General features: G+C 37.5%; 3 protein-coding genes across 4 annotated transcripts; 1 reads left to right on the top strand and 2 right to left on the bottom strand.

Annotated features, from left to right (window-relative positions):
• Positions 1-5,403: 5,403 nt before the first annotated feature.
• Positions 5,404-9,291, bottom strand: LOC129727265 (stress-activated map kinase-interacting protein 1). Of its 2 annotated transcripts, XM_055684915.1 has the most exons (3): positions 9,095-9,291; positions 8,897-9,000; positions 5,404-8,661 (listed from the first exon to the last, which is right to left on the bottom strand). In XM_055684915.1, exon 3 carries the CDS (start codon positions 8,653-8,655, stop codon positions 7,105-7,107), a length of 1,551 nt encoding a protein of 516 aa, XP_055540890.1. In that variant the 5' UTR covers positions 8,656-8,661; positions 8,897-9,000; positions 9,095-9,291; the 3' UTR covers positions 5,404-7,104. The 2 variants fall into 2 exon arrangements, with proteins under 2 accessions (XP_055540890.1, XP_055540889.1); XM_055684914.1 differs by having other exon boundaries at positions 8,897-9,291.
• Positions 9,292-13,813: 4,522 nt separating this feature from the next.
• On the top strand, positions 13,814-16,805 carry LOC129727241 (cyclic AMP-dependent transcription factor ATF-6 alpha). Its single transcript, XM_055684848.1, has 5 exons — positions 13,814-14,130; positions 14,192-15,120; positions 15,200-15,366; positions 15,428-16,122; positions 16,176-16,805. Exons 1-5 carry the CDS (start codon positions 14,109-14,111, stop codon positions 16,502-16,504), a joined length of 2,142 nt encoding a protein of 713 aa, XP_055540823.1. The 5' UTR covers positions 13,814-14,108; the 3' UTR covers positions 16,505-16,805.
• LOC129727242 (uncharacterized) lies at positions 16,495-17,674 on the bottom strand. Its single transcript, XM_055684849.1, has 3 exons — positions 17,472-17,674; positions 17,347-17,383; positions 16,495-17,146 (listed from the first exon to the last, which is right to left on the bottom strand). The coding sequence occupies exons 1-3, from the start codon at positions 17,542-17,544 to the stop codon at positions 16,816-16,818; spliced, it is 441 nt and encodes a 146-aa protein (XP_055540824.1). The 5' UTR covers positions 17,545-17,674; the 3' UTR covers positions 16,495-16,815.
• Positions 17,675-24,415: the final 6,741 nt, after the last annotated feature.

Raw genomic sequence — 24,415 nt, 5'->3', positions numbered from 1 at the left:
AGAAGAATGCAGCGCGGACTTGAACCCGCTGCAAAGGACCCGTCAAAACGTGAGTCAATACAAACAGAAACAAAGACAGCAGACCTGTTTTTTCCTGGACAAAAAGTGCCGTCTGGAATAGCTAGAGTGTAAGGAAATGGAGCAGCTGTGTCGTTCTCAAGAAACACGTAGATTCTACAAGAAACTAAACGCATCCATGAGATGGAGGATAAAGATGGAGTCAGCACAGCCGATGACAATAAGTGAAGTTAAGGATGCTATCAAGCAGCTCAAGACCAACAAATCAGCCGAAGAAGGAGTACTTCGCAGCGGAGCTTATCAAGATGGGCTCGGACAGATTGGCTTCTTGGCTGCATCAGCTGATAGTTAGGATCTGGGATACAGAACAGCTACCGGAAGAGTGGAAGGAGGGAGTAATATGTCCAATATACAAAAAGGGCGACAAGTTGGAATGTGAGAACTACCGAGCGATCACGAAACTCAACGCATCCTCTCAGATTATTTTTCACCGTCTCTCGCCGCCAGCACGAAGGTTTGTGGGAAGTTATTAAGCCGGTTTTGTGAATGGGTGATTGACAATGGCCATGTTTTAAGAGCAAGATTGAAAACGAATGAAGTATTGTAGAGAAAAATTGCTTTGTCCGCCATTACTGATTTTTCTTTCGCGTACCCCCTGAAGGCTTTCGAGTACCCCCAGGGGTACGCGTACCCCAGGTTGGGAACCGCTGCTCTACGGGCACGAGATATGGAAAATGCTCGAGGAGCACTTGCAAGCACTAGCCGTTTTCGAACGACGTGTGCTGAGGACCGTCGTCCAGAAAGTCGCTAAAGCTGGAAAGGTAGAATGTCGGGACACGTTGTAAGAATGCCGGAGAACAATCTCGCAAAAATTGTGTTTGTCTCGAATCGGGCCAGTACAAGACGTAGAGGGACACAACGAGCTGGGTGATTGGACCAAGCGAAGCAATATTTTGGAAATGTAGGACGTTCAAGAAACTCAGTTTCACAAGCTGCCATGAAGTTCATTGGCGTAACATTGTGACGCAGGCGAAATCCTTAGGGATGTTTCACCAGGAAAGTAAGTAAATAACCTGAGCTGGGAACAATACAAGTGATAATTCTATTTTAACACAGCTTTTGTGCATCAGAAACTTCGGAAACGAAAAAAAAAAACAAATAATTAAATGTGCAATGTAAAATTTTCAGAGAAAATTATTACTTTCTTCAAATATTTAGTCTAGTCTAGTCTAGTCTACACTAACACAGCCAGTACTTGAAAGGATCCTGGAAAATGATATCCACCATAAAAAAAAAAATGGTTTTCATACATTTTTCTTGTCAACGGCCAGGCCTACTGTGTAGCGCAATATAATACAATATAATCTGAGAACGGGGACAATCCGTACCAACCGATCCGTATGTAAGAAGTAATATGATTCGTTGGAAGTGACAAAGCTAAGAAAGTACACTCCTTTGTTGACCAATCTCCTGGGATGGAATATAGGTATTTCCTCCTTATGTCCGGGTTTAGAAACCAAGGATATAGCGCCTTTGCTCGCTTCAACTGTTACGGTTGGAACTTGAGTACTAACTCTAGTCCTAGCATTTTTGCTTATGGTTATTACTCGCTCTCTGAAAGGAATATGAATTAGGAAATATATTTGAGAGCAATATATACTAAGAGTGTGTTTTTTTCCATTCTGGAGGGCAACCGATAGTATACCGAATGTTGAACCTGGGTCCATCGTGTAGTTATTATCGGCCAAACACTAATTCTGAAGATACCAGGGTATTTTCCCCTGAATTGACCCCAGTCGATCCAGATTATGAATTATGTCGGAGTCCTAAGGTGAGAACTTTTTTCTTTGTTCTTATTTTTCTCAAAGAACTACTTCGATTCAGAGTTGTTCTCTGGGAATTGAATTTAGTCATTCGGGGAGCCTCGTACTACTTTCTTCTATTATATTCTAGTTGTTGGAAGACAACAAATAATTCCCCTGTATTTCTACTAAAGGTTAATATTGGTTCAAATGCTAAAATTATTCTGAGGTTTAGAACTTGAGCTTCTACAGCTTCACTATGCTTGAACATGATACAGAGAATTTTAGAACCAAGTTAGCCCAAGTAACAATATCAGTTTTACGATATGTACTCCATTTATAGACCAGTCACTCCACCAGAAATCTGATCTGTTGTGATATCGCCCGAGTGACTGCTGTATTCCACACTTTTATTAGTATCACTATTGAGAGTAAATTATATGCTTGCATTATTATACCCATGTATACCCTTCAGCCTTGAGCTGGAGTTTGAACGACCGCACTTTTCGTAGTAACTTTTCCGTGATGGATCTAAGCCAATGAAGTTGCACAAAGAAGCACCGTAAGTTGGTTAATTTGAGATTATTTTCCATCTTCAATGTACAACAATTCATTCGCCTATATATAAATTCTTCTATTCTTCGGCAATTAGAACTGCCTGGGAAAGTTTTATTTTCCTGGAATTCGGCGTGAGGGAAAGGTCAAGTAGGGAGAAGGGAGGGAGCCTAAGAATAATTTAGGGTGGTCGGTATTACCGACTTTTCTAGAAACCGGTATTTCGGTATTTATGAAATAGAAAACCGGTAAAAAACCGGTATTTTTATTGTTTCGGATTAATACAAATCAAGAACGACTGTTTTACTAAAAATTCTGAAAATCACTGATTAAAGACGTAATCAAATTTATGTCCGTGGAAAACGCAAGTAATTCTCTTTGTTACTATTAAAAAAACTTAGCTTAGCATAGGTAGACTGCCCGTAGTTGCACTCCGTGATAGGTCGAACCAACAAAATCGCAAAATAAACCAGATGAATGGTGCTTGGGACTAGCATTACATTCTCATTGTGCAATTTTACTAGCTCATACTTTTACCACTGACCAATAACAACGCCGGCCACGACCAAAAGGCGGTACTACTAGGGAAGGAAAGGGATGATAATACTCGGTTTGTTTAGAGACCGCGGGTACCACTGTATCCCTACGAGTATCACAGGATAGGAATTATATTAAAAGGAAAGGGCTCAGCTCTGCTCACTATATTAACCGAAATAAAAATTTGAATATTAGGAAGCCTGTTGCGCGATCGAAACCGATGTTTGTTTTAGTAAGATTAGGTAAGATAATTTAAGGATTTGCCGTTGTATACTATGTGAACAAAAATTTTTTTTAATAACGCGCGCGGATGTACAATCTCGAACTGTATTATGAATCTGAATCCGTTGCATGCAATATGTACAAGCAAAGCCGTAGACTAAACTGATAATCATGGTCGACTTAGCTTGATTTGCGGAGCTCGGAAGTCTAGGGAAAATTCTTTAATTTGTCATTCAGCTTTCTGAGTGTCGGTATTATTAATTTCTACAAACTACGCGATACAGCGCGATACAGATCTGCAGGAATCCAGCGTCCGCAATGCATTCATATTAAACATAATTATAGTGAAAAATAAAACTAAAAAAAGAACGCTCTCACCAGTTCTAAAGCGATCCAGATCCTTTTCATTCATCCCTTTTTGTGCGACCCTAATCGATCATATCCGTCTGTCGAGCATCACTCAGCCTGGATATAGGTAGTTGTAGAAAAAAACCCGTTGTACACTCAGTATCCTTGGTTCCTTCTCCTTGAGGCGACTTCAAGATCTTTTGAGAAGGGCTTCAGAAGTTCCTGCCTCAGGTTCATATGTTTGCTTCACAAGTGTCCAAAGGCACCACTTCTTAGCTCGATCTTTATGCACCCACCTTTATTTTACCAAACATCGGCTGTTTTCTCATAGTTAGACATGGAATGTTGGAGGCTTTTGGTGAAAATCAACTCCAACAAACTAGACAATCAACCAATGCCGTTGGTTTTTTGTAACACTATTTTATCCGAAAACAATAAACTGAAAAATATTCAACGGAAAAAACGTGACGCAGGAAAAAAAATCGCGTCCGTTCGCGTTCATGGTTTACTTCGGTTTTTATTACTTTCTTCAAATATTTAGAGTACAAAAATTCTATTGCATTTTTCTCAATAACATATGACATTTATCTTGATTTTTGTGTAAATACCTGTGCCATATAATATCCCAAAAGTCGTCTGTACATTATAAGCTTTTGCATAATGAGCATTCTATAGGAAACAAGTTTTCTTTTTCGTGTTTATTTCAAGCTATTTTTCAAAAATTCGTTGCCCTAAAAGTAATGAATCTCAACCATTTGGTCGTAAAAAGTCATGAGCATGGAAGCAAGTCTATGCCTAGTTAGGCTGGTAATGTCTTGCTATCACACGAAGCTTACAAATCAAACGATTGGATTGGTGAAAAAACATCAAAATTCATTGGACTTAGGCACAGTGATCGAGATCCAAACTCTTACATAAAACGTTTCATGAGAGTTACACGTAGCCCTACGTCAAAACGGATAAAAATGACGAAGAACACGACATCAGTTTTGTGGCGAATAAAGTTTTTCAGGTCTGCCCAAGTCCGCTTTCATTCATTGCACCCGTCGGAACGCACCCAAATTTTCCACCGATTAAAGTGTTATTGTGGTAATCGTTTTATACTGCGATCCATGCACCATATCGAAATCACCATTTGAATCATCATTCGCTCACTTTCCACGCTCGTCTCTATGGTGGTATTGTAGCCCAGGTTCGTTTCATAATAATCAGCAAAGCGCGGTGCGTTTTCTTTTCTTTCTCGTGCGGTGTAACATCGGAGGCCCATCTCTCGAAATTAGCGCCAAACAAAAATTTGAATACTGAACTGGGTCACTAAGCCAACGACCCACACTTGATGCTGATTGCAGTCAGACTACCAGAGTCCAAACATGAACTGTTGTAAATTATGTGTCGATGCTGAATATTAATAAGTTGGTAATCCCATTCGGCTCAACGTGCTGCCCTTGACAAATTGATGGAGGCACGTCCAGTGGGAAAAATGTTTCACTTTCACTCGCAAACGAATTCTCGGCTGGCTTCAATCGGTCGTGCAGGTTCGCGGCACGAAAGCAATAAAACCTTTCATTTTATCTAAGTATTTTGATAATACAAAACTCGAAAAGGAAGGCTGTAAATTTGAAGATTTTAATTGCCTGCGGAAGAGGCTACGATTGTTGCGCTGATTAGGGTAATCTGTATGACCACCTGTGATGATCACAGTTTTCAACCGATGTTTTAGGGGGCAATATATTTTTACGAGTTTGGCAGATTATGGACATAAAAAACACCACTTTTAACGATGTCTAGCCGTGACTTATTTGCAAATATGTGTAAACACTTATCGTTTATTAATTGAGATTTAATAAAAATCAAACTTGTTTCCATATTTTAAATTTCATACAATTTATATGTTTTATCTAAGATTTATTATTAATTCTATGACGTCTGAAACATTAAACTATAGACGGAACTATATACGAAAAACTTATAAGACGCACGAAAACTTTCTTCCCATTAGTAAATCTTGTAAATGCTACTGGATATTCGGATAGAGTATCATAAGAAGGTTTGTTTTAATGAAATTTTGAGTTTGTATTTTGTAAAAAAGTATAGCTGTAATAAATATCGTAGAACTATTGAATTTGCAAGGTAATTTTACTGTATGTAACAAACAATAAAATAGTGTTCGGGTTCCACATTAAAAAAACTGAAGCTGTCAGCAAAAAAGCTTTCTCCAATCCTACCAATTATCCAGTTTTTAAATAAAAATACATGCAGATGTAACTTACAACCTAGATTTTGTTTTTTACATTTATACAGGTTTCATATGATACAGTAATTTCTTTGCATTGTATTTTATCCTTTAGCAACGGACCTGCGTAGGTAGTGAGCATACTGTATGATTCGAACTCGACATAAAAAGAATACCTGAAGGTGCCTTATTGATGTGTGGCTTCATTGTCTCCCTAAAGGGACTTTAGCTGCTGTCTAGTGCCGACCATGACGCTTCCTAACAGTAGATATTGGCTATTTTCAGTTGCATTCTATTTTCTTCTATGCTGTAATGGTTTCAGTACGGTTGCGAGAATGAGTGTAAACTGTAATCTCTTCCTTGCTGGCTGCTGCCAAAATTATCATTATATAGCTATGTGTTTGTTTGTTTGCTTGCTTGCTTTGTAGTTTAAACCTAAAACTGATGAACACTTTCCATTTACTAAGAGTTGTATAATTGCATGCTTGTGACTCAGGCACAGTATACTAGCATATCGGGCTGTTCGGTTTATGTTGCATTATTTTCTTGCGGTCTATCCTGCACGGTGTTTGGCATTATAAGTTTGGTGATCTATTTTTTGTTTTTTTTTTTTTGGACATGATTTTAAACAAGCTTCAAACAAAAGAAAAACCGGGTTTGTTTGAAATTGAAAAAAGCACTTACCACAAAATGTCGGTCGTTGATTTACTCGCGATTTCATTCTTTGTCTAAGGTTAGAAAGTGATTGATTCGAAAATTTACGAGGAAGTAACAAAATCGCCATCGCTATTTGGACGAAAAACTACTAGCTGATGGTACTTTAAGCACTCGGTCAAAAACATATTTGTGATTCGTAACTAGTTTCTAAAAACTTTCCCTCCAAAGGTCGCGATTTCCAGAAAAAAAATATAAAGTGTTAGGCCGAGGTAAGCGGTTAACACCTTTAACTTGCTGAAGATGCTAAATTTTGATCTGCTTTCTGCAATCAATTTGAAAACATACTAATGTTAAAACCAACTTAAAGTAACGTTTTACCTTAATTATGCCAAATGACCACCTGTATAAAAACTACTTCCACACTACTGTGTGCTACTACTACTACTACGGTGATCTTCTATACCGACAAACCGTTCGTCTTTCTTGTAATGTTTCCAACGCATTATATTCCTCTGCCTGGAAGACCCTAGAACTTTAGCTCAAAAACGATTTCTTTGAACAATATAAAGGAACTATGTAACGATCGCACAGAAGTGAATAAGGGGAATGAATGGGTTGTAAAAATAAATAATCTGTATTGAAGGACTGGCAGTGAATTGATAGATGAGAATATCTACACGGGTCGTTTGTTGGCGGGTGTTTGTATGACGAAGCCGACGATAGGATCCATCTTCAGCGGGCACTTCGGCTGGCAATGTATTCCCGTCGTACTGGACTGGATCGGACCTCGAGGATATTGTTGATTTTTTCTACGATCTCTTGTGCCGTGGCAGGATCGGTTTCAATGTCGTAATGTTTAAAAAGAGCCGAAGTTTGTCCTGATGCTTGCTGCTGTCGGATTGTAGGACTCGACATAACAAAATCAGTTCCGGTTGAAGCAGATAAACCTTGTGGATACGATGTGGCGCTGTAAACTATCCTCAAAGTTGCTTTGGAGGTCTTTCGTTCCACCATTGAACAATGAGCGATTGAATCCATGCTGTGGTTAGCTGATTTCTGACGGGGCCAAAACTTTGCTGTGGATTTTGGCTGGACAGGATCAATCTCGAGTTTGTCGCCGGATATACCGAGCTGAACTTCTGTTTTCAAACGCGCTTTATGGATTATAAAAACTTGAAACGACCGATACTGTGGAGCTTCTAGCTTTGAGGTATGTCCTTGCATCTTGTCAAGATCCTTTTTTTGTTGAGGGGTTAACATCTTCGTATCGGCAGCAGATGACTCTTCTGTTCGGTACGCGCTCTGCCAACTTGGTTCTCCCAGTTCTGAGGTTATTGATCGAGTGCGCAAATCACTTCGAACCACCGATGAGCCACTCAAACTAGTTTGAGCTTGAAGTTCTGGTGGCTTCCTCTCAGCTATCGCCAAATGTGTAAAACAAAACTTTGAACACTGTTCGTTAACATCCAAGGCAGGAAAATCTAAATCTATTTCTCCATCCTCCTCCGTCATAAAAAGACCGTAATGTCGGACAGACCGCAAACTTACATCCGGATACACTAGACTACACTTATAACAAATTAAACCTATAAAATCCTGGATTTTGGCAGTAGCAGTGACACAAACTGAAACCGGATATGCTCGCTGTTGCTCCTCCGGCATCATACCGAGAAAAATCTTGAACATTTTTGTTGGTACCTCCGTTTGAGAAGTTCCATCATATTTGGCATACTCGAGAAATTTATTCTGCGGCATTATAGGATACGTTTCCAGCTGTTTGGTCAACATCGACGTTCGTTTCTCTTCATCAACCAACTTGACCTGCTTTCGCACGAACAGTTCATCATCGCCTTCATCGCCTTGTTGAACCGCTGTTTCGTACTTAATATTTTTAATTCTTGCTGCTTTCCTTCTGGCTATCTCGAGTCTTTCCAGCTTCTGATCTGTGTTGGAACGTTGTCGGTGAAACCCCACTTCCTGGTCCATCTGAATTTCATAGGATTGCGACAATGAATCTGCTTCATCATCGTCCGAATCCTCAAGCCCTGGATAGCAATAAAAATCAGAGTAACTCAACAGTGGTTCCGGTAACCGTGCTTCTTCCCTCGGCGTTTCGGACAGTTCTTCACTAGCAGATTGTGCTGCCTGCTTGTGCAGTTGGGCATATTGGGCTGGAATGTCCTCGAGCATCATTACCGTCTCGCTCAATCCGGTGTCATCGGTGGAGATGAACGAGTTACGAATGTGGGACAGCAACCAGTGGGGATTATTGTAAGTCGCCATTCTAGTCTGAAAACAGTACAAAAACACGCCATCAGAGTCAACAAACTCGACCACAAACCTTCACACGCGTAAAAAGAATAACAGAAAATCTATTTCGATTTATTTAGGTCACCGATTTTCTTCTTTCCTGCCGACTAAAATGCACGTAAACACTTCCAGCTAGCAAAGTTTTTTTTCTCGCACGCATGCAAAACACCGATTTGTTTACAGTTTATAATTGAAAACACCAGTCACTACTCACCTCGACAACGCAAATACGGAAGTGTAGCTGTCTTCTAATGAGATCAAATTGTGCCAAGATTCGCTGCTGGATGCCTTCTCCGTAATCTCCAAGTTGGGCTGTCCCTATGGCGAAAACAATAATTTAGGTCACATATATTCCGGCCCGTCCGCTCCAACCGCGAGTTGTGCTAGTTTCAACTATCGCGACGGCGAACACCTTTTTCTGATCATGATTTTTCAGTCGTTTCCCTTGTACACTGAGACTTAATGGCAAATTATTAAACAACAGCAGGGCATCAGATTCCAGTTCTAGTGAGGTAAACTTTTTCTAGGTATTTATTTTATAACTAGGTAAAGATGCTAGGAGCAATTAAAAACGCGACTTTTTGTTGCATTTACATGAGGACTTGACGTTTCACTAATCGTTTCGTTATGACTGACAGCATGAATCATTTCTGCAAACGTCGTATTTTGAAAAGGAAAAACTGTAAATAAATGCTGTAACGCAACGTAACGTATGATGATATATTTGTTGGTGAGCACTTGCCTCGTATGTGAAAATTTGTTTAAAATGGTTGATTAAATTCTATAACGTGTTAAACAACTGAATGAAATTAATGTTTAAAATAATTATCTTTCTTATCCAGAACGAGAGCCGATTGGTTCATACTGTTCTATCTATTTGACACAAACTTTGCAACCATCTGTTGGTGTCTAATGCAACAAAGCATTCTGACAACTTATTAAGGAATGTTGTTTTTCTCATAATCGATTCTTGCACTCACTAGAGCGGGTGGAATGAGTTGATAGTTTAATCAAAAGTACAACTCTTTTTTTGTTGCTGTACTGTATATTAATTATTCAAGTTAAAAAGTCACGTACCTCGTGTAGGAATAAGTTGTTTCCCAAACTAGAAAAATAAGAAATTTTTCTGACATCGTTGCAAGAGTTTTGACAGCAATTTGTTTGCCATAGGTGGCTTTCAGAATGTTAAAATTGCAGCTAAATCTGTTATGAAAAATCAGCAATTCGTTTTGCCTCACCGACATTCAGCAATCTTTGCTTCGATTGTTGAATATTCGGTATGTTGTCGACTGACGCGTACCGCAGATGTCAAAATAAAAAAATGGCATTTATTTATAGCGAATTTCTTTATTCAACTGCGTCAGGACAAATCTGCAGAGCAATAAAAAAAACGGCATCGCCATTTACGAAGCAAGTAAAAAAGAGATGCCAGATAATTATTTACGAACTAAGCACGTGCGGTGGTGGGTTGAAGCTGAAAAATTTTACAGTGCGCTTCGGGCAGCACGCCAAGTCAAAGCTGGGTCAAAATCGAGCGAATGAAGAAGGGTTTTGACAGCAGTTAGTGCGCTTCCAGCTCAAAACGAGGTGAGCTGGTGGAATAAATTAATTCGCTATAAGTTAGCGCGTGTACCAATTTGTGATGTCGGGAAGAAATCTATTTAAAAAAATGGTTCCGGAGCTCTAGATAGTGCTGCAGAACCTTAAAATCAACCGTTTGGATTTGGTGAAAAGTAAATTAATTTCATCATTTTTCAGTTCGGTGGAGAGCGATGACCGATATTTTGAAATAGTTTCTCTGCCTTTGGATTGCCGGCACATTGTACGAGGATCAAACCTATTTTCGTGAAATGAGGTTAAAAGTCAAATGGATAATTAGCAAAAATTCAACTTCCAACGTGTTTTAAACCCCAGACGAAGAATTCCCACTGAGCTAATATTTTAGTACAGTCGTCGTTCGCTAATTGCAACATGTTTACATTGCAGTTATCGAATGCCGTTCAATAACTGCAACACTTGACACATGCCAAAATTTAGAGGAGGGTCCGTCACTACCATTTTTGCTTTCAATGATGTCGAAATGTATTTTTATAATGGAATAGTGGCAAAATAGCAGAAAACTAAAATAGGCAAGCTTTTTGATTAATCAATTTGATAGTCATATTTCCGCATCATAATTTATTGCGTTCTAGTAACTACTTTACATAACCAATATGTAGGCGAAGATAAGGTTCATCACTACAGAAGACCATTTTACGAGACGTTTCTGAACTCAATTCATGAATCTCAATCTCAATTCACGCGGAGGGATTTGAATCTCTAGAAACATTTCAAAAGGACTTTTTCATTTTTCTCGATTTTTTTCGATTTCGTTTACTTGTCTCTTCATCTAGATGGGATTATAGATATAGATGGGAGATTATAGATCTCCACTATTAATCAATGAAGCAAAATCACCATGTTATGTGTTTCACTCTCCGTAATTATTATAAGCCGAAAACAAAATTCCTTGTGCATTGTTTGGCTAGCTTTCACTACTCAGTGAGGCAGTGCATAGTAGATCACAAACAATATTTTGTGACCTAGCGTTAAATAGACCATTTAAGGAACTGACAGGTGTCACGGATCCTGCTGACATTGATGTTGCTTTTACTTGCATTATGTCAGCGATTCCGAGCTTTCTGTCAAAATTTCATTCATGAATTGAGTTCAGAAATGTCTCGTAAAATGGTCTTCTTTAGTGATGAACTTTATCTTCGCCTACATATTGGTTATGTAAAGTAGTTACTAAAACGCAATAAATTATGATGCGAAAATCTGACTATCAAATTGATTAATCAAAAAGCTTACCTATTTTAGTTTTCTGCTATTTTTTGCCACTATTTCATTATAAAAATACATTTCGACATCATTGAAAACAAAAATGGTAATGACGGACCCCCCTTTAAATTTTGGCATGTGTAAAGTGTTGCAGTTATCGAACGGCATTCGATAACTGCAATGTAAACATGTTGCAGTTAGCGAACGACGACTGTACATATTCAAATCGTAATTTCAAAAGAAGTGACTAACATTAACATCAATACCAAAAATCGACGTAAAAACCTGTCTTATAGTTTCCTAACAATACTACAATAATTTTGTGCGTTTATGGCTTAAATCTGTGCTTTTCTTCTAACCCTTTTCAAATGAGTCTTACACGCTCCTTTAATTTCACTCTAAATTGAGCAACTTTGACTCAGTTTTACATTGTTTATTAAAACGTCAAAAATTGGTAAGTTTCGTTTACCGAACTGAGTAACAGTTACTCAGATTGTCATAATTTTCTGCTTTACTCTTTTTTTTTGAGCGGTATTGAAAACATTTAAAAACGTTTCGCTAAAAATAAGTTGTTGTTTGGAAAATCGTGTTGTATTGTTGTTTGAAAAAAGTGTTTTTTATTTGTGTATTAGAGTTCCTCCAGATATGAGAATGGTTATGGAATTTTTGGCATGTGTACTATTTGAAACCTCAAGTCACAGTTCCCGGGTAACAGTGAACTATATTGCTGCGGTTTTTAATGAAGCTGCTAAGGCAGAAGATACACTAATGATTTAATAAGGTTTGTTTTTTTTTTTATTACATATACGTAAATGCAAAATACAAAGATTTGAAAAAAAAACTTGTGATTTTGTTATAATTATATGCAACAATCCTCTGGCAGTTTCATTCATCAAAGGGATCAAAAGTCAAAACGAGCAAACTCGGAGCTTTTACTCAGTTTCATTTCGAAGCGGTTTTGTAAGAATAGGGTTATTCCTACTCAATTTCTGACACATGGGGACTTTACCCATAAATGAGTAATATCATAAAAACTCTGTTCAGAGTAGGTTCACTTTTAACGAAAGTGAGTGACATCTCACTCAGTTTAGAGTTAAAATTGACGAGCGTGTAAAGCATTCTGACAACGAGATTCGCCCACCTCTATTTCGCCTTGAAGCATTCTGACAACGAGATACGCCCACCTTTCTTTCGCCTGGTTTTTATTTCCTCTTCAGTTGCGCCCCTTTAAATGCGCCTTTATTTTGAAAACAATGTTGATCCACCCTTTACTGTCACCTGTTTACGAAATGTTCCGTAAATAAGCCCGTTGCTTCAAAACAATGTAAAGGGCCTAGTTCCAAAGTATCTTTTGTTTTGGGTAAAGTGTTTTGTCGCCATTCACTAAAAGCTTGATTTAAATAATTTTTTCGATTTATACAAAAGAAAGGATTCTTGCCATGAATTCTGTGGGTCTTTTCGAAACCAACGGTGTAATAAAACGATTTATTTACATTTTGTTAGTTGCGCCCTAATCGCGAATCCCTCCGGATTTTTTCTTAAATCTCTACGATTTTTCATTGATTTTTAAATTTAAAAATTCGATTTTATAAAAAAATTTATAACTGGCAAGTACACAAAAAAATAAAACCACCCAAATAAATACAAATTAAAAAAAAACAAATTTTTCGAGACTGTGTTTTTTCAATTTGCCGTTGTATAAAAGTTTCTTCAGAGTTTTGTGTTTATATATTTGTGCAGACTTTCTGAAAATGTGTACGAGAGCGTAACCTTTGAGGCAGATTTTTCGGGGTTTTATGCAGTTGCAAAAATTTTACAATCCTACATCTCATTATTTTGTGAAACGAGGACCAACATACGACCGTGAGGAAGTGTGTTCGAAATTGTAACCAAAGCCCAAAATCCAGAAAAGCGCAAGTTTAATAATCGAAGTACGCTAACATAATTATTACCTAAAGCTTATGGAATTTATTATTTTTTTTCGTAAAAACAAACCAAAATATTTTGTAAAACGACAATGAATACAACAGCTGTTTTCGATGAATATTTTTCCAAGCAACGCGATACCTTTCAGTTATAACAATACTCATTACAAAAAATGCTTTTTTCCCTTGGTTCAAATTTTAGTTCATTTTGACACTCCCACAGCTTCGTATCCGTTTCTCCCTATCCCTCCCAGGTAGTAAGGTGCCGATTTTTTATAGTGTAGCTACACCGCAAAAACGAATTCGACATGGACGTTTGTGTGTAATTCGTTTCATCTGTGGACCCCTTTTGTAATGAAATTTCATAATTATGAAAACCCTGATGTTCCCAGCTGTCAGTCAGTTAATCGCACATCTTGTCTGATTACTGATTTGTAAATTGCAATTATGGAATAATATCATTTAGGTTTCAACAATGTTAATAACTCAACTTATTGTGCATATTTAAAACAATGATTTATATACAATGATAATTTTGCTTGATTAGTGTATTAATTTGTGTATTTATAAGCATCATTGACAACCGGCAAAGTTTATTATCGATTTTCGATATATACGTATGTATAAAATATAAAGTAGGATAAGACTTGAACGAGGCTGGATTATTTATTGAATTCCAGAATGGCAGACTTAAAACCATACGGTTTGTATTGCCCACTTCAAATTTTATGCTCGTTTTCTATTGACAATGTTTTTTACTTCAGACGAAAGCATGATAGATATTGCACCAATATTGGAAGAGTTTCCGATGGATCTGTACGAAGAAACCCAAAACGGAACAAATACATTCGATGTTCTAGAGAAGGATTTGCTATGTCCAGTACTGCACCCATTGGAGGAGATCACATTACAAAAAGATATACAAGCAGTGAGTCCACAGTACGGAGAGTTCATTGATCCGGACATGTTTTTGAACGGAATCGTCAAACGAGAAAGTGAATCAGATTGCTCTTCCTCATCTCGACGTAACACTCCATCGCCCTCGGACAGCAACAAGAGCTTTGAGTCGTATCCATCGAGCGGATATGGATCCTATGAGAGCGGAAACACAAATTACGTTTCGTTTGATAGTCCTCCGGTTTCCCCAGAAAGTTTGTCAAACGCTCCTTGCAATGTTGTTCGTATTGGTACTGCACAGATCCCAACTGTCCAGAGGTCCCCCTGTTTTGGTAATTTATCTGATTTGAAGAAAATCAAACTTCCCCCAAAGGGATCTTTGAATAGCGTTATATCCAAGGGTGTTACTAAAAAGACAATTGTGTTAACAGCCGAAGATTACCAAAATTTGGTGAAGAATATAAAAAATCGATCAAGTAATGGAACAATTTTGATAAAAGCCACTCCGGCTTCAAATCTTCTACCGTCGGTTATACGTAAGCCGGTGCTACCCAAGCCTGTACTTCAGCCAACGGCAACTTTGACTACACTGCAGGAAAAGAAACCCGATTCAACGCCAGCACTTGTAAAACCTTCGATAGATGGACCAATAAACGAAAGGATAATCAAGCGGCATCAACGTATGATAAAAAATCGTGAGTCGGCATACCTTTCAAGGGTGCGCAAAAAGGAGTACGTGACCTCGCTAGAACAGCAGCTGGATGTGCTGACCAAAGAGAATCAGTATTTGAAAAATGTAAGTATATTTACGAATGTATGAACGTTGACTAATTTGTGAGTACAACGTTTCTTTTTATTATTAAATTGTCGTATAGGAAAATTCAAGGCTGCTTGAAAAGTTGAAATATAAGTGTTCTTGTGGAACTAAAAACACAGCCAGTATAAATTTTATTTCGAAGCAGCTAACACCTAATGTGCGCAAAAATACAGCGATTGTGCTTGCTATGCTGTTTATGGTTTCACTCAATTTTGGACCTTTTGGGTAAGTAATACTTTTGTTTCCGTCGAAAAGCTGCTTAATTTTTCTTTATTTTTATTTTAAGAAATCTTCTAACTACCAATAGTAGAGACCGTGCCATAGCAGAAAAACCCGCTCAAACTATTCATCAAAAACGAAGCCTTCTCTGGCTAGATGATTCAAAACTTTTGGCTCAACAATCGCGAAATATTAACTTAAGCTTGAACTATACTAACCTCGAAGATCTCTCCGATGTAGTGGAAGAACCGTTCTCGGTTTGTCCTTTCTACGTCAATCAAACAGAAAACATTCGGCTGGCGAGTGAACTACGACGATGGATCGGAGAAAATGGGTACAAAAATTTAACTGACCATGATGGCAACGATATGAAGATTAACTCTTTCTCGGAAATGTTTGCCTTGAAAGACACTATTGATTCTATATACCAGCAAATGAGGGACATCAGTTCACAGATGGAATCCTTCCAAAAGAGAAGTAAACTGGCTGGTATCAGTAAGAAACGGCTCACAGTAAAAGGTGTGAAAGCAAGACAATCTAAACTTTCACACAAGCGGAAATCTGTTCGTGATAGTGAACTAGCTGTGTACTATCCGAACTTTAGCAAAGCGTATATAAAGTTTTTCGAGGAAATTGGTCGTCGAGATGATACGTTCTATCTTGTATCATTCAGCGGAGAGCATCTGCTTTTGCCCGCTCTGGCTTACAATAAAACCAATCGACCCAAAATGTCACTTATGTTGCCAGCATTGATGGAAAATGGTAAGTAATCCAGAATATTTTCTCGTTCATCATATCAATGTTTAAATTTGTAGCAACTCATCAGTCGGAAAAAGTAACGTTAATGCAAATCGATTGTGAAGTGATGAACACATCTCTAATCCAGATCAGAGAGAAAGTTATTCCCGGTGATTTGCTAAGATCGCAAGCAAAATCAGACGACGCTTTTGGTAAAAGTAATGTAAAACAGGCAGCTACGGAACCTTCAGTGCATTTAAATGGCAATAATGGGCTTAACAACACTAACGGCCCGCAACACGCTACCAGAACAAACAGAGGACATCAACACAAACTTAATCCTAGCAGACCCTTTTTCGTTCAACGCATGAATGATAATATGAAAAACGAATTGGATATTAACTAAGTACATTACCCTAAATTGTATTTTTTTTTTTCTATTGAGTTTTTTTAAATTATACAAGTTAATTATTTCACTTCCACTGTTTTTGAAAAGTGCAATTTAATATATAAATTTACAATCGGGAATAAACAAATGACGAGTATGAGATGAGCTAACTAACTGAAGCTGACGAATATGACGAATGTAAATGGCTGTTACACTAGCGTAATGCATAGAATGTAAGGCGAATAATGTTTCAAGCATGTTTTATACAATGTGTAATTAACAATAAACGGTAAAATACAAATACTGGTGACAAACATAATGAAGTGTTGTTATTCTGTCTCCTCGGAGAGTAATTGCCTTTCACCGACACTTAACGCTTTGTTATCTACCATGGCACGAGCATCCTTGAGTATGGCATCATATCGCTGGGCTAGGAAAGATTTCCGCTGTATGTAACGTTCGGCCAAACTTCGGAACTCGTTTGCTTGTTGCAAAATATTTTCTGCGTTTGGACCCAACTCCAGGTAGCGCTTCTGTTCTTCTGAAAGCAAAGAAGCATCCAATTCGATTTGCGTCCGTTGTAGCTCCTTTATTTCTTTGTATTTCAGATTCATTAACCGGTTCCAGTTTTCGATTTCGTTTTTGAGTTGTTTCTCGTAACTAAAATTGAGAACGTTAGTATCAATTTAAATGTATAAAGAAAAATTGGCAGTTGATTTATTGAACAACAAAAAAATAAGGATAGGAACACACATATTTAAATCCCGGTAAAGAATTGGGAAGTTTTGCATAAGGTTCATGAAGTGCGATCCCAAAAATTTAAATGTTATATTAATATATATTTTTGGCGTATTACATACCTTAGTTTGTAAGTACTGGGTGAGCTTGAGCTACAATCTGAAAACATGAAAAGTAAATTGTTATATTTACGCTAATTAATTGAAGTATCGCCGAGACCGGATTTTCCTATCGAACAATGACTTACTGCTGTTAGAGTTGAACAGAGTAGAACGTCTGCGGACTACGATATCATTCTCAACACCAATATTGTTATCCATTTTAAAATGTACTGTAAACTTCAACTGTTTTATCACGGAAATTTCGTTGTTATCAAACACGCAACGTAAACAATCGTTCGAACGCTTTATTATCGTTTTGTTTTTTGTTTACAAGTTTACGTCAGATTCAGACGATTCGGTTGTGTCGTTTGTGTGCAGCGATGCCAGATACACTAACTTCTGAAGCATAAACGTTTTGTGTGGGGTGAAGTAAAGCCCTAGAGTTAAAGTTTGACCGCCTGTCACTGAAAAGTTCCAATCGAACAGTCAACAGTTTTTTCATCATAGTTTTATCATTGCTCATGTTCGATTGGAACAAGTTTTGACAGTTGAATTTGGAATTTTAGTGACAGTCGACCAAACTTTAACTTTAGGCCTTTAGGGTGAAGTGGAAAAAAGGGAAAAAAATAGTATAAAAAGCAAAGTGATGCTGATGCCAAAACTAACAAGCTTATGCGTGGGCAATGAGGTATACAGAGGTGAGGAAGAAGAAGACACTTGTCTGTTTAGTAGCGAAACACAGGCAAAACACGTGCTTTTAGGTTGTGGCGTAGAGGACGTAGATCTCTAAAAACAAGTAAATGCCATTCGAAATTGTATTTTGCATTGTTTATTGGCACAGGAAGACTTTTTCAGCCATAAACTATCGTAACTTGTGAAGAATTCGTTAAAAAATGTACCGAATATTGATTTTTGAACATTGTTTTTGAACTTCTACGTCATCAGTTTTTCGAACTGAATTTCTATTTTAAATAACGGCTTCTACCCGTTAACACACAAGTTCATTAAGCAGACAGTATGAGCAGTAGAGAGAGCGAAAAATAAGCCGACGGGATGCGGTATATTTTTCCAAATCTGAATCACATATCCAGTCCGCTTATTTTTCGCAACATCAGTTGAAATTGAGGGCTGTGAATATCGATGTCAGCACGAACGAGTTGGAAATGAAATGACTTTCAGGTTCAATCGGTTGACAGTGCTAATACTGACTACTGCGATTTCGCACGCGCTATGTTGTTTTAGCGATGTTTATGTGTTTGAGAATGTATATGCTCTTTTTTTTAAGGGGGGAATTTGTTAGTAGCTTAAGTATTTATGATAAATATTAGTAAATTATGAGTATGTGTGTCCAATCACAAATGGTGACTTCTCAATACTGTTAGAAATTTGTAATTTTAATTGTTAGGATTTGTTTGCTTTCGCAATTAGGACTTATCATTCGTAGGGATTTAAACCTACTTGTCAGAAAAGGGGAAGTAAACTTACAACTAACTTAATTGCTAACTTATTGGCTATAAAGAGAGCTTATCGTAGCAATTGAGGATTGCAACGATTTTTGTCGAAAATTGTTAATAATTTTGTTTGACATAGCTTCTAATGGTTCAACATCAGTAAGTCTATGTAATTCGAGTGTACCAAACCAAGGAGGAATTTTATTCTGAATCCTTTGGAGCGTTTTCTTCCTTGTTGAACAGCAACTTGACCAGATCGGTACAGCATAAAGCATTGCTGGTCTAAAAATTTGTTTGTAAATCAAAAGTTTGTTCTTTAAACAAAGTTTAGAATTCCTGTTAATGAGAGGATATAAACATCTCGTATATTTGATGCACTTGGCTTGTATACTCTCAATGCGCTCTTTGAAAATAAGTTTTATATCATAAATTAGTCCCAAGTACTTAACCTTGTCAGACCAACCTAAAATAACCCCATTCATCTTGACAACGTGATTATTGTTCGGCTTGAGGAAAGAAGCCCTAGGCTTATGCGGAAAAATTATCATTTGAGTTTTAGAAGCATTGGGAGAGATTTTCCACTTTTTCAAGTAGGAAGAAAAAATATCTAAACTTTTCTGCAATCGACTGCATATGACACGAAGACTTTTTCCTTTTACGGATACGCTTGTGTCATCGCAAAACAATGACTTTGTGCATCCTGGAGGCAAATCAGGAAGATCTGAAGTGAATATGCTGTACAGGACTGGACCCAAGACTGAACCTTGAGGTACACCTGCTCTGACAGGAAATCTATCAGATTTCAAATTCTGATAGACAACCTGCAGAGTTCGATCGGTAAGATAATTTTTTAAAATTTTGATTAGGAAAATTGGAAAATTAAAAGTTTGCAATTTCGCAATCAAACCTTTATGCCAAACACTGTCGAATGCTTTTTCTATGTCTAAAAGAGCAGCTCCAGTGGAATAACCTTCAGATTTGTTAGTTCGTATCATATTAGTAACTCTGAGCAATTGATGAGTTGTGGAATGCCCATGGCGAAATCCAAACTGTTCATTTGCAAAAATTGAATTTTCATTGATGTGTGACATCATTCTGTTAAGAATAATTCTCTCAAACAGTTTACTTATTAAAGAAAGCAAACTGATTGGTCGATAACTTGAAACTTCAGCTGGGTTCTTATCCGGTTTTAAAATTGGAGTAATTTTTGCATTTTTCCATAATTTGGGAAAATATGCAATTTTGAAGCAGCAATTGAAAATTTTCACTAAAAATTCCATTGTGCTCTCAGGGAGATGTTTGATTAGTATATTAAAGATTCCATCGTCACCAGGTGCTTTCATATTTTTGAAATTTTTAATAATTGATTTAATCTCATTCAAGTTAGTTTCAATTATTTTTGCAGGTACAAAATTCTGGGAAGAAATTAAATCAAATTGACGTGTGACTTCATATTCAATTGGACCCACAAAATTCAAATTTGAGTTATGAACCTTCTCAAACTGCTGAGCAAGTCTTTGAGCCTTTTGTTCATTGGATACAAGAAAACGTTCACCATCTTTCAAAACTGGAATAGGCTTTGAAGGTTTCTTAAGAATCTTCGACAGCTTCCAAAATGGTTTTGAATATGGTTTCAATTTTTCAACTTTAGTCTCAAAATTTTGATTTCTCAGAAGAGTAAATCTATGTTTAATCTCTTTCTGTCAATCTTTATAAATAGTTTTATAAACAGGGTCACGAGAACGTTGATATTGACGTCTGCGGACATTTTTCAAACGAATTAGAAGTTGAAGATTTTCGTCAATTATTGGTGAATCAAATTTCACTTGAGCCTTTGGAACAGAATAATTCCTGGCATCAACAATTTCACATTTTAATGCTTCCAAAGCGGAATCAATATTTACTTCGTTTTGAAAATCAAGCTCATTATTGAAATTTCTCTCAATATGAGTTTTGTATCTTTCCCAATTAGCCTTGTTATAATTAAAAACAGAGCTCATAGGGTTTAAAACTGATTCATGTGATAAAGAAAAAGTTATTGGAAGACGGTCAGAATCAAAGTCAGCATGTGTGATCACTACATACATGACTTTGATCTGTTAGCACCAAATCAATTGATGAAGGGTTTCTTACAGAAGGAAAGCATGTAGGACTATTCGGAGACAAAATAGAATAGTATCCTGAAGAACAATCATTGAATAAAATTTTGCCATTGGAATTACTTTGAGAATTATTCCATGATCGATGTTTAGCGTTAAAATCACCGATTATAAAAAATTTCGAACGATTTCTGGTGAGTTTTTGTAAATCACCTTTCAAATAATTTTTGTGCTCGCGTGTGCATTGAAATGGTAAATATGCTGCGGCAATAAATAAAATCCCAAGTTCAATTTGAACTTCAATTCCCAAAGTTTCAATAATTTTCGTCTCAAGGTGGGAAAGAGCACGATGTTTGATTCGGCGATGAATAACAATTGCAACTCCACCGCCGGAACCCTGAATCCTATCATATCTATGAACCACGTAATTGGGATCATATTTTAATTTCATGTTAGGTTTCAAAAATGTTTCAGTAATAATTGCAATATGCACATTATTTACTGTTAAAAAATTAAAAAGCTCATTCTCATTGGCTTTCAATGAGCGAGCATTCCAATTTAATATTTTTATTGTTTTATTTAAAATCATTGCTAAATTTTAAATTAGAAACAATTTTAATAGTAAAATTTGTGCCTATTTGAATGGCTTCAAACATTGATTTTGCCTGCAACATGGCGTTCATGAGATCGAACATTGCCTGTTGCAGAAAAGAAAGATTACCTGCCGTAATAGGCCCCAGGCAGTTGACATTAGAAAAAATATTTTCGGTAGCAATATTAGCTGTGGTAATAGGTGTACAATTATTTTCTAGCGTGTTTTGCTTACCCATATTAGCGGTCATTTTCGAACTACCAACATTTGGCGGTAGAATGTTCGAACTACCTGTAACCTGTGCATATGTTAAAAGAGTATGCAGAGGGGTAGAAGAAGTGGGCGTTATCGGTACGCTTGGAGAATTTTTTTTTTGATTGGGAAATTGATATTTGTTTATCTTGCCTTGCCTTAACAATTGCTAAACGGACTGGGCATTGGTAAAAATTTGACATATGGTTGCCGTTACAATTCGCACAGCGAAAATTTTTACTCTCTTTCACAGGACATGTGTCCTTTTTGTGAGAAGAGTCTCCACAAATGAGGCATTTTTGGTCCATGTTACAGAACTTTGAACCATGGCCATAACGTTGGCAAATTCGGCATTAGATGACATGCTTTTCACCTCCGCCAAACTTCCTATAAACCTTCCACTTTACACGCACGTTATATAAAGCATGTGCTTTTTCAAAAAATTTTAAGTTATTAACCTTACTGCGGTTAAAATGAATTAAATAATTAACAAGGGAAATTCCAGTGCGCTGACTGTTTTCGCCTCGTGATTTTTGTTTCATTAGAATTACTTGGGTAGGGGCTATGCCAAGTAATTCTGTTAAAGTAAGTTTGATCTCATCAACGGTCTGATCGTTGGTGAGACCTTTCAATACGACCTTGAACGGCTTGGCGCTCTTCGTATCATATGTAAAAAATTTATACATTTTTTTCAGTTAAATACTGAATAAGACGATTACGACCCTTTATAGAGTCGGCTAATAAGCGGCATTCGCCTCTACGACCAATTTGATACGTAACTTTAACGTCAGAAACAAACGTTGAAAGTTCCTTTTTGAAAATATTAAATTCAGAAGAAATAGTTACCACAATAGGGGGAACTTTCTCCTTTTTTAAATATTTTACATTTTGTATAGTTTCATTACTAATAACTTCCATTTCACCAGCTTCTTGCTCAGGCAAAATATCAAAAGGATTGTCACTACAGACACTCGAAGTGTCAGAAAGAGATGCCTCTCTTTTCCTCCCCGCAGCGATGCGAGGTTTCTTTTTTCGTCCAACCATTTCAGGCACCTCCCCGACACGTTCGTAGCTTGTGCTTTTGTATACGCGGGAATGAAATGGTATATTACACTGCTGTGCTTCACACTGCTATAAACAGCGACATCGATTGATTAGGCAACACTGAACGGGAGTGAAGAGCACGTCAGATGTCTTTCCTTTGCGGCTCGGCTATTCGGGTTATTCGCGTTGAAAGAGATTTTGAAGGCTGTTCGCACCTATGTGAACACTCATATGTAATTGTCAAAATGTGCGTGATGACAAAAGCAAAAATATTTCCTTCCTTCTTTTTCGCATGCAAAAACCAAACAAATATCAGCAACACCGTCAACGCGAATTGTTGTTTGGGGCCCGGCATCGAGGGGTTCGTCATAATGGGGGTACTGTCAAACTATGGGTAATGAGATTACGGTGTCAGGGAGGTGATTTCAGGTGATACGAAAAACGTTAAAACAAATGTTAAATTCAAAAGTAGGTAGTCTTGAGAAAGACTGATGGGAAATAACTTTCAGGTAGTCTTTAAAAGACACACTGACAAAACACAAACTTCGAAGCTATAGGCAGTCATAGACCAGTCCACAAGCAACCGACAACACGTCTGACCTCTAGGACAGTTCAAGACGCACTCAATGTATATGCTCATTTCCATTTCCTACTTTATGTATTAGATTGGCGCAGATCAAATATATTCAGCATGTTTCTAGACAATATCAATTTTTTCTCTGACATGATTTTCAATGAAAATTGACAAGGGTGGCATTCAATATCAGTCTTAATCTGAGAGAATGAAATTGCTGTTGTGTGATATTCATTTTGAAGTTTCGAAATTTCGCAGCTCTACTCAGAAGTCGTGAAATCCCGCAGGTTCGACGTCATAGCACTGGAGGAGGTATGCTGGAAGAAGGGCTCAATGGTACGTACGTCCTGGGATGGTCATGGCCTCTACCAGTCCTGCGGCAACACATATGAGCTGGGGACAGCTTTTATAATAATGGGCGGGTTGCGGAAACGGGTGATTCAGTGGTGGCACACAGCCTTCGCCTCGGAAATACCGAAGACGACAATGCAGTTGGAGCGACCACTGCCCAAAACATGAGCAAGATGGGTAGACCTGGTGGAGCGAAATCTGGTAAAGAGTACCCAGTGTCCCAGGGATTGGAGGGTGATAGCCAATAACCGAGTGAATTGGAGAAACTTTGTTAATCAGGCCATGCCATTATGACGGAATGCCAAATAAATAAATAATAAAATCGCCTCTTTTAGCCTAGCTAAAAAGAGAGTACATGGTTTTTCCGTGTAGGAGACTGAACCACTGCGACCATTATTTGATCTATTCTAGATAAACATTTCAAAAAGTCCTATCTGCTTTCATCGTTTTTCCGGAGCGTCTGTTCATTTTGGTAATGGTTCAGCTTTGGTAACTCTCCCAAAAGGGGTTTTCGCTCAGAAGGCCATAATGATTCCTCCGCTATCAACTTGTGCTAATAACGTGGCATAAAAGGTGTTGTGATGAGTTGCGATGATTGAATGAAAGTGATCGATCAAAAAATCGATCAAAACAGATAGGACCTTGTGAAATGTTTCTCTAGTGTTGTGGTATCTCTGATACTTGAGCTACAGTAAAATTTCCGTTATCAATGAGACATCGGGCGTCG

This window comes from Wyeomyia smithii, chromosome 3 (assembly GCF_029784165.1).
Source record: "Wyeomyia smithii strain HCP4-BCI-WySm-NY-G18 chromosome 3, ASM2978416v1, whole genome shotgun sequence".
Lineage (NCBI taxonomy): Eukaryota > Metazoa > Arthropoda > Insecta > Diptera > Culicidae > Wyeomyia > Wyeomyia smithii.
Note: the sequence above shows the minus strand (reverse complement) of the source record. Positions and strands in the feature narration are given on the sequence as shown.

Bases quoted from the DNA above. Each gene is read 5' to 3' on its own strand.
- LOC129727242 (XM_055684849.1), bottom strand. From the start codon at position 17,544: ATGGATAACAATATTGGTGTTGAGAATGATATCGTAGTCCGCAGACGT. The intron at 17,384-17,471 runs GTAAGTCATTGT...TCATGTTTTCAG, and splicing joins TCTGTTCAACTCTAACAGCA to ATTGTAGCTCAAGCTCACCC. The intron at 17,147-17,346 runs GTATGTAATACG...TCTCAATTTTAG, and splicing joins CCCAGTACTTACAAACTAAG to TTACGAGAAACAACTCAAAA.
- LOC129727241 (XM_055684848.1), top strand. From the start codon at position 14,109: ATGGCAGACTTAAAACCATACG. The intron at 14,131-14,191 runs GTTTGTATTGCC...TTTTTACTTCAG, and splicing joins GGCAGACTTAAAACCATACG to ACGAAAGCATGATAGATATT. The intron at 15,367-15,427 runs GTAAGTAATACT...TTTTATTTTAAG, and splicing joins CTCAATTTTGGACCTTTTGG to AAATCTTCTAACTACCAATA.
- LOC129727265 (XM_055684914.1), bottom strand. From the start codon at position 8,655: ATGGCGACTTACAATAATCCCCACTGGTTGCTGTCCCACATTCGTAAC.